The sequence below is a fragment of the Melanerpes formicivorus genome, unplaced genomic scaffold, assembly GCF_026170545.1.
Source record: "Melanerpes formicivorus ecotype bairdi unplaced genomic scaffold, bMelFor1.0.p_v2 SCAF_4, whole genome shotgun sequence".
In the NCBI taxonomy this organism is placed as follows: domain Eukaryota; kingdom Metazoa; phylum Chordata; class Aves; order Piciformes; family Picidae; genus Melanerpes; species Melanerpes formicivorus.
The window spans coordinates 39,997,252-40,013,786 of NW_027142356.1; the positions used below are offsets into that span (position 1 = coordinate 39,997,252).

Consider the following 16,535-nt stretch of genomic DNA (forward strand, 5'->3'; position numbering starts at 1 on the left):
AGCAGCCTGTGAGGAGAGCCCAGAAGATTTGTGAGCTAACACCTCCCCCTGTTCAGAACTGAAAGAGCCTTGACTGTAGCATTCTGACAAGTTTTGATCTGTCACTGAAGAAAAAAGTAAGAATCTTTTCAATGAAGTTTAGAAAAGAACAAAAGGAGTAATCAGGAAACATATCTCAAAAGAGCTGAACTGGTTGGAGCCTGCCTGGCGTTGTGAGCAAAGGCAGAACAATCAATGGTCTCACAGCAAGCAGCAGAAATCAGAGGAAATGAAATACATTTGCTCCTAAGACAGACAAAGAAGGGTAACGCAGCAAGATCAAAGTTGGATTTCAGGGCAGACTACACAGAGAAAGAAAAGGACAGCAAAGCATAGCAAAAATTGTCTGGAAGACTCCCTTTTTACAGGTTCCTAGCAACAGGCCAGATGAACATCGGCCAGAAAGAACATAAGTGCACCTAGGGAAGGGACTAACAGTCCTCTTGCATTTCATTTGCCTTTGCCTTTGCTTTGCTGAATCTGAACCTCAGCTTCCTTCATTACCTGCTCTGGTAAGGAAAGGATTCTGAAAATTCCTGAGGTTCCATCTCTAAGGGAAGAGTCCAGCTGTTGGCAGAGCACATCCTTCTCTGGGAACGCTGCTTAACAGCAAGCTGTTTTGTTCCTGTCTGCAATAATTAGATGAAGTATTTACTAAGGACAAAGCCAAAGAACTAAATAAAATAAACAAAAGAATTCACCTTTCTTCATGAAGTTCAGCTAAGTCTTCACCTAGTGCCTGATGTTTGTCTTTTCCAGGTTTTCCCATTTGCTCCAGTGTCTACCAATCCTAACAACACTAATCTGACTTGCTTTAGTAAGTGTATCAAGTATCTACACTCCAGTTTGTGTTTAAAACTTCTTTGTAATGTGTGCATCACTATCTAACTGTAACACTGAAAGCCACAGGAGCTCCTGAGGATGGAATGGAAAAGCACCTGCCCAGTGTGATACTCTCTTTCCTGTGTTTAGAAGGCTGATCAGACATTTCTACTAACACCACTGGAAATGACACTGGAACATGAATGCACAGAATATCAGCTGTTCCTAACTGTAGTGAATGGTGTTCATGGCCAGGATTGTGCCCCAAATATTTCCAGAACATGCTTCTGTGTGTGTGTCTCAAACCCCCTTTGTTCTCCCCCCCTTCTGGAGGCGGCCGGGGGGATCCTGGCACTGCTGAGTCCAGGTAAACAGCCTGCCTGGCCGTGGTCCCACCCCTGTGGTACCAAGGGCCAGGCTATATGTTTGTGTCCCTGTTTACGGCATATGGTTATGCCATAGTTGGTAAATATCAGTTCATTGGTTAACCTTGGTGTTAGCAACAGATGCTCACTGGACCAGTATCCATTGGGGCAAATGGTAAACAGGGGTTGCTTGGTAAATGAGCTCTTCTACACTCGTGTCCGAGCCTATACCTGTGTGCGTGTCAGTGCTGCTGTGGTCCACCTTGCCCGGGACTCAAATCAGTGCTCCAGGAGGCCTTGCGGTACTTTGCCACCATCACCCAGCTGCGTGCAGTGCCACGGACAGCACCCCGTGGGATCAGCTGCTGCGTGATCCATCGCTGCAGGAGAAAGCCTGGTAGCCCATGTGAACCAGTGCTGCTGAACTGCCACAGCCCCCCCGAGCGGGGAACCTTTGTACGCTGGGAGAAGCAGCGGCCAGGCGGCATGGCCACGCGGTCAGCGCCATTTCCTGTCTCCTTCTTACGGCACATCCGTGCCACGTTCTCCGGACTATAAACATATGATCAAGGGAAGAGTTCCCAAGTTCTCAGCTCATGAGTAAGCCAAGCCTTTCTTTAGAGAGTTTCAGTTAGGGTAGTGCTCAAATTGTTCCGGGTGGAGGGTTGACAGTCACTGACAATCCCCTCCCCCCACTGCTTTCTGAATCAGTTTCGATTCTAAGAATCATTTGATTTGCTTGAAGTGCCAATGCATAAAGATTCTGTAAAGTTAGTTCCACCAACCGAATATGGATACCTGTGAGGGGTGACTGTCAATACCCCGTTGCAGAGTTTGTATATATAAACAGACCACTAACATATATATTCACTGATATCTTTGCCTCTCATTTCCGAGGGCATATTCACAACACCACGTGATGTTTGGCTTCACAGACATCCAAACCTGCACTGAAATCAACAGATATTCCTTTCTAAACCTCACTAACATGAGAGAATTGGAATGAATCACAAAAGAGGATTTGTCACAGCACTCCTGAAACACTTTTATGATTAGCAGCTCTACCAATTCAGCGTTGCTCAGCCAGGCTTGTGCAGGATAAGGACAATCATATCTGCATGATATATGATCACAGCAGGAAGTAGCTGTGAAGCATCTGTCACTGCCCAGCACCAGAGCAGGACAAGGAAATCACTGAACCATCTCTGGAACAACATCTGTCACGTGCCCAAGCTCTCAAGCACTTGACCTTCAGCAAACCCATACACACATAACAGTAAAGTCATGAATAAACGTTTGCAGAAGTGGCACAGAAGAAAAATTACAGTTTTGATGTCAGATTTCTTCTTGCTAACACAGAAACATGTTTATAACCAGAAACTACAGCTCCGGTATAAAGTGCCATTGTAAATCCTGTCTTCCTGAGGACTTCATAAGAGGTTTTGTTTACCTGCATCCATCCAAAGAAGTGACATCTGTGTTAGTGTAACACACTGCAGAATGATATGGTGCTGTTCAATGCTACAGAGTGATCTCACACTCTGAATCTCAAACTGCTACTGCTATTACTGGAAGGAAAATCTTTATTTCCCATTTCAGTTCCAGGTCTAGATTCATTTGATCTTCTCCTGTGGTCACATCAGCTTCTGATGTGTTGTAGAAATTATCTTACACTTTTGTGATATCCTGTCAAAAACCACAGCAATACCATAAGCTGGGCCATCCCTCATGTTCCTGGTACCAATAGAGCTTATTCATTAGGTAGCCTCTGTTAGTGGATTTGTACTGCCTGAGTTATGGGCTGTGAGCTGTACAAATGAGAAGAGAACATTTTCACAGTAAAGAAAAAAAAGTTATTCCAGAAAAGCCAAATGTATTCCCCTGAACAAAGATTTACATTACCATGATTTCCTTTCTAGCTTTTGTAATTCCTATTTCATCAAGTAATTCTCAATATCAACTGAGATTTCACACAGCACCAGAGAGCTGTTTGGTTGTTTTCCCCCTTTCAATTTTATCAAAGTTTGAGTAGCCCACCTCAGAACCTTTACAGTAACATAAAGAGGAGGGAAAACAACCAGAGCAGAAGAGATGACATTTTCAGAAGCAGTCTCTGTTAGGTTCACTTAGCTCACATAGATGAGTTGTTCCCAAGTGCCTTGGAAAATCAGGCCTTCCCTGAACCTCAACATTGTGTTTACTTACAGGTTTGTCACTTAGAGCAGAAACATTTAAGCTCTACCCATACTCTCCACATATCCTGATTACTCCTCGGTGACAGAGGCAGATGCTCAATTTTGCTGGGGGTTACACAGATCTCCTGCACTCTTCCAAATCAAAGGGAAGCATAAATGCTCTCCACTCAGTCCATAGCTTTGCTGAATGTGTTTGCTAAGGCTGAGAATTTTGCCCAAGTGAGTAACTCTTAAGAGCCAACCTACCTTGGCTGCAATTTGTTGCTGCTTTCAGAGGGATATTCACAACACTGGCTCTCTAGATTGATGCAAGACAAACAAGCTAGGGAGACCACTACTTGTTTAATTTTGGCATGCACAAACTGTGAGTCTATGGCACGTATAAACTACACTTAGGTAAAAGAAACTGCTCCTCTGGGCTTGTAAAAGTTCCTCCAAAAGCCAAAGTCAGTCTTGCTTCTTTTGCCATTAATCAATTTTAGCAACTATTTAAATCTTGTGGTGAAGTAAATGCAGTTTCCTACCTTGCTGTCTCACAGTCACTCATGTGCATAGAGCATTCCTGACTTCTGAAGCAGAACGAGTGATAGTCAGACAGCATCACACAGAGAAACTTAAATTTGTCTTCCTATCTTTCATTTGCCTCTGGCCATGGAGTGCTGAAGCTGTAGCTTGAATCACTATCAGGAAACCTTTGTTCAATTTTCATAGGTAGCTCTTATGCATGTTCTCAAATAATTCAGAGATTTATTTAAGTTTCACACCATCTCATTATTTTTCTAAGCACTTTTCCCACAGGAACTGAAGATGAAAGTAATAGATGAGATACTCCTGAAATTGATTTCCACTTTCCAAAAAAAGTTCCAATGAATAAGTTCCAAATGAAAATACAATGTTGCTGCTAAATCCTTGGCTTTGCCTGACATATATGCTTCTAGAGAAATTAAATCAATGGGACAAGTATCAAAACCTTGTAATTTTGTTATAGATCTGTCCTCCAGTTCCATTACATTGTTCTTGCTGCAGGTTATCACTCATGTGTTTACCAGTCAGATGCAATAAAATAAAACAAAAGTGATCTTGAAACTAGAAGAACCATGAAGCTACCTGTTTGAGGATGATCCTTCTTTTGCACCATATTTTTCTTGCTTTACCCTCATTTTTTCCCCATTGGTGATCATAAGGATTTTCAAATTTGATTCATGGATTTCCACATGGGAAAGCATCTGGGCTGGTGTAAAGCCTCATTAAAGTCAGCAGATGTCCCTGGGCATAGTAGATTCTGTCCACATCAAACTCCTTCATGGATTACCTTCCTAGGGCAAATAGCAGTGTTTCAAACTTTGTGTGCCTCAAGCAAATGATTTATATAGAAGTGGCACACCGTCCAGCAGCACTGACAGCCAGGCACGGCCAGGACAGCTGAGGTGAACATCAAATGGCTTTGAACAGAGTGCGCACTGCGGACCTGCACAGTCACCAGTGGAAACAAAATGATGCCTGAACTACAGAAGGGAGATTGACAGGCTGATGAGGGATCACAGAACAGCCTCAAGTCTTGATTGAGGTACAAATGCAAGATGAGACAATTAGGGAGGCAAGTCCATTTCTCTCATCAAAAGAGAAGCCTGAGAGGTTATTTAATTAAAGTATTGGAATACCTCCAAGAAAATACAATAGCAACCTTTTTAATAACTTTAATAGAAAAAAATTACTTCTTTAAAAGTCTGGATCCTAAATCCATGCAACTTCATATTACAATGAAAGGCACATGCATGTAATCAGGAGAGGGCTTAGTGAGTCAGCCCTCAAACTCAATTGCTGCAGTCCAGAACAGTTCTCCATTTCTTTACTACTATTGTAACCAAACAGAAATGGGGCAGATTCACCCAAGTGTCAGTGAAGGACACCATAGTGTAAGGTTCTCTCATCAGATCAGATGGACATTTCTGCCTTCCAGAGTGGAAAACCCTGTGAATGCTCTCAGTAGACATCATGGATGTTCTCCCCACTTGTGAAAATTTGTTCTTCAGGTAGAATGAGTGCTAGAGTACAAACCTAATACACATTTCACAGGAAAAATGGGAATGGTATTTGACACACAAAAGAGAAACAAATTTCAGTCATAACTGAAGCATATAATTTGCATTTAGCTACCCAAGTAGAGCTCTTTGTGTTAATGACTTATTCTTTCATTTTAAATATACTTGTTAGTAAAAACTTCCTGATGAAGTTTTGGTATGTGAACTGAACACCTTGGAAGGTTCTGGAGTAACAGCAGTGGAATGTAAGTTTGGCATCTCCTCCTCCATTGTAAGTTGGTCACATCAAAATTCCCTGTAACTGAGCGAGCCTCAGAGCTCAAGAGGCACCACTCTGATCAGAGCAGGCCTGCTCCAGCGCAGGAAGCAAGGGCTGTGAGTGAGGGAATACTTCTGTCAGACCAGCTGGAGTGAATCCAGTCTCCCATGGAGAACACCAGCAAGGGAGTCAGTCACTACCTGCTGTGAAGATGTGCTCTGTGGAGCAGAGAACCAACAGATCACTACTGTGTACCTCTCAGATCTCCTTCTGCTCCCATTGCTAAACTTCAGGGTGATTACATTAATGGTTCTATAGCTTTAGCACCTTCTATGATGCGTGATGGGGCAAGGTTAAATCCCCTGTGGACTGCAGGAAATCAAATGCCCAAAATAATTCTCAGGATAGAATCAAGGCAGATTTTCAGCTTTTACTTGTTTAGAAACTATGCAGCAGTCTCAGGATTTAATTGTAGATATGGATATGCTGACAGATGCTTATCATTGATGCCAGACAGACAGTGGATTCTATATTGTTGGTGAAATCGGTGCTAATATGAGGGGGAAGAACACCAGGCTTCTTTTGGTTTGTCACATTCAGTAGTCAGCTCATATGAAAGGAAACATTTCCTGATCAATCAGTGTCAACATTGAAAGCAGCTTAGAATTACAGAATCATTAAGGTTGGAAGAGATCTCAAGGATTAAGTCCAACCTGTCACCCAAGACCTCATGACTACTAAACCATGGCACCAAGTGCCACGTCCAATCCCCTCTTGAACACCTCCATGGATGGTGACTCCACCACCTCCCTGGGCAGCCCATACCAATGGCTGACTACTCTTTCTGTGAAGAACTGCCTCCTCACCAGGAGCCTAAACTTCCCCTGGCACAGCTTGAGACTTGTTTGCTTTTATTTGCTACTGCATGGAGCATTTCCTTCTGTTTCTTTGAAAAACCCTCTTTTTATTAAAGGCATTAATTTGATGTCATGAGTCACACAGAAATGGGGAGCTCCTAGTCCTAGTCCTTGCTGAAGTCATTGTGTCCAAGCATGGAGAAGCAGCTTACCAAAACTTTTGCTAGCTTGCACTGAGAGCTAATCCTGCCTGATGAATGTGCACAGCACTTGGGAACTAGAAAACAACATCTTAGCTGAAAGGCAAACACAGGCTGTGAGGCCATCGTAGGGGGAATATGCAAACTGTTCCCCTGTTAGCCTGCTCCTAGGCACCACTGAGAAAGAAACCTCCCTATCAGCCCAAGAATGAAAGCACTTATTTTGGTGCCTTACCAAAGGCCTTTCTCCTAGATGCACTGCACTCTACTGTGCACAAACCATCAGATAGGGAGGGCCAAAGAGCTTCCTGTTGTTCAGCCAAACTAGATTGTTTCTTGTGTTGGTGCTATTCCAGCTGTGAGGAAGTATTGCCTCTAGACATGGGCACTACATACACCTGACAACCACAGCCAGACAGCAGCCAGACTCATCTGCTTCATTCCACACAAGCTTTGCAAAGGTGGCAGGTGCTGCTAAAGGGGTACATAAAATCCATGGACCAATGTCTTGGTGCATCTGCTGACTTAGTGTAGTGGGTGGAGAGAGAAGGCCTAGCTTTCTCTCCCCCACAATGAGGAAAAAAACCACAGCTAACTCAGCCGGAGAAGCGGAAGGAATGCTATATTTTACAAGCAATGTGGAAAGGCAGGTTAGATATACAATATATACAGTATTTACAATATATATACAGAAATATACAGCAAAGATAGATATAGGAACAAGACCCTCACCTCCGGACAGAGGAGGGTTCCCCCCTGTACCTCCTTCTCTCCCCCTACCTCCCTTTTTTCCCAAAGAGGGTTAGAGAGAGAAAAAGATAGTTATTAAGAAAGAAGAATTTTAGTAGGCCTATTAGTACAGGATTAGTGCTTATCTTTATCCAAGGTCACTCTGGCTAGGAGCCCAGAAGCAGACAAGCTGGAAGGGAGAGGTAAAGGAACAAACTGAGAAAAAATTCCAGCTGCACTAAAACTTAAAACTGCGTCCTGCCAATCTACCAATGAAATTCGTTTAGAATATCTGATTGTTTTTGTTATTATTCCAAAGTATTCAGTCAGAGTGTCCCAGCACTGTCCCTTTCTTAAAGGCACAGCCTTTGGATATACAATATCCAAGAACAGTAATTTTAATCCTGAAGTTTACAGTCGGAGACATAGCTACCCTTACCTATCTTTAACCCTGGCAAAAGAAAGGATTTGAATTCATCTCCCTTAGCTTCCTCCATTAATTTCAAATCTTCCTTACTCATTCTCCTTTACCCCAGAGAATCTGAAAGGGGCTCATGACTTTTCCTGAACACTTAGCTGACTGTTCCTGCATTGCTGAGAAACCTGCAGGTTAGTAGAATGAAGTATGCCTTAATAAGCACTAAATGGCACTGGTTTGGAAATGTAGAGCTAAAGATTTTCCCCTGTGAGGAAGACCAGTGGTGTAGCTTACTCTTGAGTACTGTGTTCCAAAGAGAATGGTGAGATAAAGGGGTGGGTGTCAAGTGGAGGGGTCCAGGCTCTTTTCAGTGGTGTACAATAATAATACTAGGAACACTGGATACAAACTGGAACATAGAAAATTTCACCTCAACATGAGGAGAAACTTCTTTAGAGTGAGGATGACAGAGCCGTGTAGCAGGCTGCCCAGAGAAGCTGTGAAATCTTCTTCTCTGGAGACTTTCAAAACCCACCTGGATGCATTCCTGCTCAGACTACCCTAAGTGATCCTGCTTTGGCAGGGGGGTTGGACTGGATGATCTCTGGAGGTCTCTTCCAACCTCTAATATACTGTGGTACTGTGATAACACATTTTCCTGGAGGCCAAGATATTTTCTAATCCACTGATGCTGCTTTAGTACATTCAGGAAATCCCATCAGCCTTCTGTTATTGCTTCACTTCTCCCATGGGACACACTGACCCTGACAGGTTGCCCCTGCACCCCAAGTAAAAGTCATCCCTGTGAATGCTGCCCTCACACTTCTCTGAATTTTCTCCAGAATGAGGAAAGTAACACTCACCCTTGCTGTCAAGTCATATCAGGTTAGGAGACAAACGAACAATACAGAATGCAATTCAGAATTTTTTTCCCCAGACATTTCCATCCTTCTCAAAGAAGTGTTAGTCCATCACAAAAAAAGTTCAGTGTGTTAAAAAGCAGCCTCTTTTAAAGCAGGCTTTTCTCTATAGGAAAGTAATTCTGAATTCATCTTCAAACTCAAATTTTAACTCAAATATACAGATTAGTGAACAACATTGTCACAACATTGCTGTTCTGCCCTGAAGAGAAGAGCACAGAGGGACTAGTAAAGCTCCCTGGGAGCAGTGACACAGGCAGGTGGATAAAACCCACAGCTGACAGGCAGCACAATGACAATGAGCTTCAGCATTATCCTAAACTGCATTATGCAGCCAACTTCATGCTCATAACTCACCATTTAATTCTCCTTCAGCTCTGTAAAAGTCTCTGTGGTACAAAGAAGACCTGGTAAGTGCATTGTTTGAGATCAACCACCACAGACAGCTTCCCTCCCACACAGAAGAACAAGTTGTGTTTGCTTACCCAGTGACTGCAGCAATGGATCTGAAAACAAGCAAGGAGGAAGCAAAGATAATCATAAACATCCACAGTCCTTCCTGAGTGACTCGTTTTGAAGCTGAAAACAAACAAAGATGAAGGGAAAGTTCACTTCCTGGTTTTGGAGATAAAGAAGTCACTTTGTCTGAAGTCGCGGCTAGAGAAATCCAGACTGAAATGGAGTACTTATGGCATTTATTGATACAGACACACTGAAGAGCTAAATAAATATTGAGAATACTTTATGGAAACAAAATAATTAAACCAGTAAAAATTGAAACAGTCAAAAATTAGTACCAACTATCTAAAAAGCACCAGCAGCAACTAACCTCACTAGGAAAGACAGATTGTCTATTTTCTTCTGTTACAGATCCTCTATGGATTATGCACTTCACTGTCTCCTGTAGAAATTTCTTCTCCTATACTTAAGCCCTTCCTCACTTGGGTAGTGTTGGAAGGCACAGTGCTTTCTCCCAGTGTTTTTTGGGGGAAAACACCCCAAACATTCTGGTGGACAACTTGCTCCTTTGGGGGGGAAAAAAAAAAAAGGTCTGGGAGAATAAAAATAACAAAGTTAATTTCTGCAGCAGCTTCTGCTGAGAAGACCAAGGGAAATCCCTTAGGCCTCAGGCCAGTCAAGGGTAAAATACTCTTTGTGTCATTAAGCCTGAAAATACTGCAGGTACCCACAATAACAGGGGCCAGATGTGGAGAGGAGACCTTCTTAGAGGGATAAAACCAGAATGCTTAGTTACAAGGAGGCTGTCAGGGCAATTTCTCCTGGTCCAGAGAATCAGGAATATATTATCTCTGTGGGTATACTAAGGATTCAAGATAAAACAACTGTTACAAAACACACACAAAAGTTCAAATAATTCTCCCAAGAAACATTGTTCTAAAACCACATTCACAAATAAGCCAAAGTAATTGTCTCCTTTTATGCCTTATCTATAAGGTGCATTCAATATTTGGCATTTTTTATATATGACTATATAGTCCTTTTAGAAGAGATAAATACAGAATAAAAAGTTTGCCCGATTTGAAGAACACCAACCATTTCCTCTTTGGAGACCAAATCGACATTAGCCATATGTATTGACTGATTAAAAGGATCTGTCTCTATAGACCTGTGAGAGACTAATAAGTTTGTCTCTCTTGGTGTACTCAGCAAAGATAAAATCACTTGCTGTTTGCCCAGACAATATGTATTGGGCAGAGCCACTAAGGACTCTTGGAAGGTGCAAAGATAACGTTGCTCACTGGGCCACAGCTGGCCTACAACAATGACCCAGCCATTCATGCCTTCAGGGCAAGATAATCTCCACCCATCAAGTACCCTGGGCAGGGTGACACAATGTTTTTTACCACCTGTTTCCTGATGTGTAAGGAATGTGGGGGGCTTGTCTGAATGGAGACAGGGGAGACGGAGATTCCCCACCACCACCACCACCATCCAAAATCTTGCCCAAACACACAGCAATACACAGAAAGATTTCCGGGGAAACGATACTTGGATATTTACCTAAGGATTATTTCCTGCCCCTGGAATTCCTGAGGGACAATATTTGAATACATACCTAAGGACTAAAAACTGTATAAAAGACTTGAGCAACTACTGGCTTGTTGGAGGAGAAAAAGGGGGAGAAAAACGGAGATGAAGGAAAACACAGGAGATGAACCATGCTGCTGAGAAGGGAAAGCCGGGACAATGCTGCTCCGGAGAAAAGGGGCTGCCCAGAGGACCACAGCTCTTCTCCAGCCAGAGCCTCAGCACCCTTTCTCTACAGACCCAGGCTGCCCAGAGGACCACAGCTCTTCTCCAGCCAAAGCCTCATCACCCTTTCTCTACAGACCCAGGCTGCCCAGAGGACCACAGCTCTTCTCCAGCCAGAGCCTCAGCACCCTTTCTCTACAGACCCAGGCTGCCCAGAGGACCACAGCTCTTCTCCAGCCAGAGCCTCAGCAACGTTCCTGTACCAACCCAACATCTCCCCAGAGGACCACAGCTCTTCTCCAGCAAAAGCCTCAGCACCATTTCTCTACAGATCCAACATCTCCTGCAGCACCTTTCCTCCACAGACTCAAACTGTCTTGGGGGGGATGAGGGGTGTGGTAATATAATTCCTTTCCTCTTCTCTCTCTCTTCTCTCTCTCCCTCTCTATTTTCTCCCTCTCCCCTTCTTACGTCCACTTTACTTATGTAATAAATAGTCTAGCTGTTGACACTTTGGCCTCATTTGTGCCTCTAATTTCACAACACAGGAATGTTCTAAAGGAACTTGAGTCTCTTTCCCTCTCCGGACCAAGACAAGACCCCAAATCCTGCATAGTTTGACTGTGAAAAATATATTCAGAACATACCTAAACAGACAGCTAAAAACTCTCTACTGTGAGAAAAGAAGGACAACATTTCTATTACTTTTTGAGGCAAAGTAGCATTCAGGGGAATTTCTGGAACAGCCTTTTGGCTGGCAGAAGGGCTCCTGGGTAAGGAGTGACCAAAGCTTCTCTGCAGCCAGCATGAATCCTGCAACCTTCCAGCTGGATCAGCGACCTTGGTCATGGCATCCCAGTGGCTGAGGTCAGCCCTGTGCTCACAGGCATCACTCCCCAGCCAAAACAGGCACATGGTCTTGCAGGGTCAGAACGTGCATCTGCCCATGACAAACACAGCCAAGGCAAAGTAAGAAACACATCTTTTCCCTGGAAACTGCCAGACAGAACATTTCAGGCTTCTGGTTTGTGAAATTAGCAAAATATGACCCTATTTACTGGAAATAAACTCCATGGCAGCAGCAGTCCTTTCCCAGAGAGGGCAGAAAACCTGACAGAGCCAGAATGTTTATCCAGACTGGGTGTGAAAGCTCCTCCTCACAGTTTGTCACCTTCTCAATTCCAAGATTTATAGAACACGCTTTCAATTTCAACATCTTCATAAATACTATTGTAATCTAAGATCAAGAGTGGCTTCTCTCTCTTCGTTTACAGTGCCAGAGAGGAGTCAGCTCACCTAGGCAGAAAGGCAACATGGAAATGAACAGCAGCCAGCCAGCCTATAGCTAATACACCAAAACACAGTATCACAGTATCACCAAGGTTGGAAGAGACCTCAAAGATCATCGAGTCCAACCTGTCACCACAGACCTCATGACTAAGCTATGGCACCAAGTGCCACGTCCAATCCCCTCTTGAACACCTCCAGGGATGGTGTCCTTCCTAAACTGAGGGACCCAGAACTGGACACAGGACCGAAGGTGTGGCCTAACCAGTGCAGTGTGCAGGGGCAGAATGACCTCCCTGCTCCTGCTGGCCACATTGTTCCTGATACAGGCCATGATGCCATTGGCCTTCTTGGCCACCTGGCACACTGCTGGCTCATATTCAGCCTACTATCAACCAGTCCCCCCAGGTCACTTTCTGCCTGGCTGCTCTCCAGCCACTCTGACCCCAGCCTGTAGCACTGCCTGGGATTGTTGTGGCCAATGGGTAGAACCTGGCACTTAGACGTGTTAAATCTCACCTCTCCCTTACCCCAAAGGCTGTGGTTCAAAAGCAGATTAAATCAGAGACTGCATTTATACATCAGTTGAGACAGAAGCAGGATGATGTATTAAGTGTTTGCTAACAGTAAAATACTCTCCTCTTTCAGAAATATAAAGGGCAGATGAAAAATGGAAGGAGATCTGTCAGACATCCCAAAACTCCTATTGCATGTAGCCCAGGATCCAGACTGCAGTCAATGGCCAAAGGCTCTCTTCCCTGCATTCCATCTCAGGCCCCCAACACACTTCCTGCCGGTGCATGCTGAGAGGAAGCATACCAGAGGTTTCAGTGACATACATCTCCCAGCTTGAACTGAAGAGTGATTCTTTATCAAACTTATCTCTTGCATAGCCTTTTACCACTCTTCACTACCAATATTTGTGAGAAAAGCAGTGCATCACAGGTAAGCCCAAACAATTCTTGGAACCCATTAATTAATTGTATCAAGCTTCTTAATGGAAGTTCAGTATTTGAACAGGCTTATACAACTTTTATTTTGCCTGTATACCAGATGGGCTCTAGTAGTAATCTCTAGAGGATGTGATAGATCCTGGCATCTGGTATTTAATAAAAACTGAGTGTCTTCCCTTTAGAGGAACTGTCCCAATATAAAAACTATGCTGGACTATGACAATGCACAAATGGTAAACAGCACAGTAATCCTGGAACAGAATGACACGTGAGTTCACTTTCCTGGATCCTTCAGCAATTCAGCTGCATTCAAATATTCCATTTCAAGACTTAATCCCCAAATGCTAATTAAATAGTACAGCCAGTTACAAGATGGATGAGATGTGAAAGGTTTTAATTGAGAATACTACTACCTCCACTGTGACAATCTCCTTAGCAGGGAATTTCTGATTACAAGCAGAGCATTTTGAGGGACTGCTGAGTTCACCTAATCTGTCTGAAAAACACTCTTGAATATAAGACATTTTTATTTTGTTGCAGTTTGTTGCTGTTTCAGAGAAGTCAGATCCCAAAAGTTTCTCTAGAAGATTTACTGTGCCAGATTCATCCATGAAAGCCTGAGCTATGTGTTGAGAGTGCTGTATGGGCAGAATTAAAGAGCAAGGGAAGGATAGAGTGGTCAGAAGATATCGCTGCCTGCTGGGGCCCTGGCACTGGGCACTCCTGGTGCTCCCCCAGCACACAGCAAGGGTGGGCAGTGCTGTCTTTGGGCAGTGCCAGTGAAAGCTCTCTGGACCACTGCATGGAGGGGTCACAGCCCAGCCCTCTGGCTCATGCCCACTTGAATGCCTGGAGGTCCACCCAGCCTACCACCATTCATCCCCAGGGAAGTACTGCTCTGAGTACAAATAACATCCCACCAGAGTGAATGTGTCCTTGCATAGCTAATGGAGACATGCAAGATTTATTAGAAGGCAGACAATTGCCCCTTCCTGTGCTGATCTCCCTGGGTGTTAAACTTCCTCTGAGCCCTGGTCTAATGTTTTTCTATCAGCTAAAGAAGCAAGCTGGCATTTCTAACAGTGCTGTGAGAAAGGGCAGTCCAGAAGGTCTGAAATAATGAAAGATGTGAATGAACACATTAATTGCATTAAAAGCTCAGTAACATCTTTCTACATTTGATGTCCACTCAGTTTTGCATCTCCAGGATTGTGAGAAAAATGCATTTGCATCCCACAGTAACTGATCATCCCATCCTTTGATTGAGTGTGCTGCCAGAAAACATGCACTCTGCGGGCGAGAGCAGAAGGAAATGCAATTAAAATTGAAACAAAAATAATAGAGGTGGCTCTGGGAACAGGCACTAATCAAGGAAGAGAGAAATAATTTAGCAGGAGGTTCTAGCCTAGAAGAGTTGCTATGCACAGGAGGTTTATTATCAGTTTCAGTGGGTTCTGTACCTGCTCCATGTTTGGAGATGCCATATTTCAGAGGAAAAAGAGACTACACCAGACAAGACCCACAAAGCCGATTTCCCCTCCGTTCCTTCAGTGAAAATCCAGACTAACTCATGAAAGATTTACACTGGTAGGCTGGTGAACAGCATCTGATCCACAAATTAGGGATAAGAAAGGAAGAAAGAGCTAGAGCTAGAGTGTGTTCTAAAGGACAAAAATTAGTGTCTCAGGGAAAGCTACAAAGAAAAGTATCAGCTTTCAGTGAAAAAATAGTATTAAGTATCCCTAAATAGAAGCAAACCATGCAGTCCAGTTTTGTGAAGTTTCTCAACAGAGCAGCAAGTCACATGGCTATTTCTGAAGGGCTAAGACAAACAAACAATAACTTAAAAATGAATAATTTAGAAGCAGCACTGAAGAAAGTAAGTCAGTGTGTTACTATACACTCCTTTTTCTAGCATTTTTTTCTTGATCTCTTTCATCATTCCTCCCACTTTCAAAGGGGGAGGGAAGAGATTACAGGTGATGATGGATTAAACATGTTGACTGCACGGCAATTCTATGGCTGTACCCTAGCAGAAATTGTTCAATAGTACATTGAAGACACACGAGTGAAAAATGCTTGTACTTATTTCCTAGCAAAAGAGACAGCCAGGATGCTGAGTAGCCCAGCACATAAATTAAGATGCAAGGTATCTGCAGAATGGTCACTTTGGTGCTTTCTGAAATACTGCCCTGTTTTGCCTCTGGCTATTAGCCAGTTATAAATTACAGCAGCCCATAATGCTCTTCTGAAACAAATGGCCACAGATGGTCTGTAGTGGATCAGCAGAACTGACAAGCCCTTAACCAGAGAGGCAGGCAGCCACTGACAAATCTCTCTCTGCCCTTTCAGCTGGGGACATTTTCTTGGTGAGAGAGATCTCCCTGCATGACAGAGTCACCATCACTGGAAGTGTTATAATCCTGGATGAGGCACTTGGTGCCATGGTTTAGTTGATCAGATGGTGTTGAGTGATAGGTTGGACTTGATCTCAAAGGTCTTCTCCACCCTGGTTAATTCTATTCTATTCAAATATCCTGGTGTAGACTTCACATCAAAGAAATACTCCACATTACCAGAACCTCTTCTTGACCTGTCCCTTTTGGTGTAAAATGCTGATGAGGCTTATTTCAATGTTGTTACAGAAAAAGGCAGATGTGAAAAGGCAAACTGGTCCCAGAGGCACTGCACTTTAGGCTTACATTAGTTCATTGAATCTCTGTATTTTCAAGCACATCTTTACAAGTGTTCTCTTGATTATATACTCAGTTTCTAAAGGCTTGGCACTCATGGGAAGATTAGAACAGCAGAGGGCTGGTTTGTAGCTGAGCTCTGAGTAACACATCTGAGTTATTATTATAACACTGTCCTGTGTGATTGTGCCAGTGGTGCTGCTTTTAGTCACCAACAGAATTTAGCAAGTAAATCTGTAAACTGAAGAAGCATTCAAGTAAATTCTTTGATAGCAATTAGCCTGGCAAAATCAACTTTTGTGATGTAAAGTCATTAGTAAGAATTTGAAAAAATCAGTATGCTAGAAGATAACAGCCTGGTTTCTGTAAGGTCATAGCATGATTCTTCATCTGCCCACAAATAACAAAATAGAAATCTCTGACTGTGACTATAGATTTTATGATCATTTTCTATACATGGCACAAGTAGGGCATCAGGAGACAAACTAACACAAGACTCCAGTAGTCTTCAGAGAGCTAACAAATTACTGTGCCACCAAATG

General features: G+C 43.3%; 1 protein-coding gene across 1 annotated transcript in view; it reads right to left on the bottom strand.

The window, feature by feature from the left end:
• The window catches only part of LOC137440959 (tyrosine-protein phosphatase non-receptor type 2-like), a 160,897-nt gene that overhangs the window by 68,068 nt on the left and 76,294 nt on the right, over positions 1-16,535 (bottom strand). Inside the window, 1 exon segment of the mRNA XM_068137766.1 lies at positions 1,533-1,778. Coding sequence (XP_067993867.1) covers positions 1,533-1,778 — 246 coding nt within the window.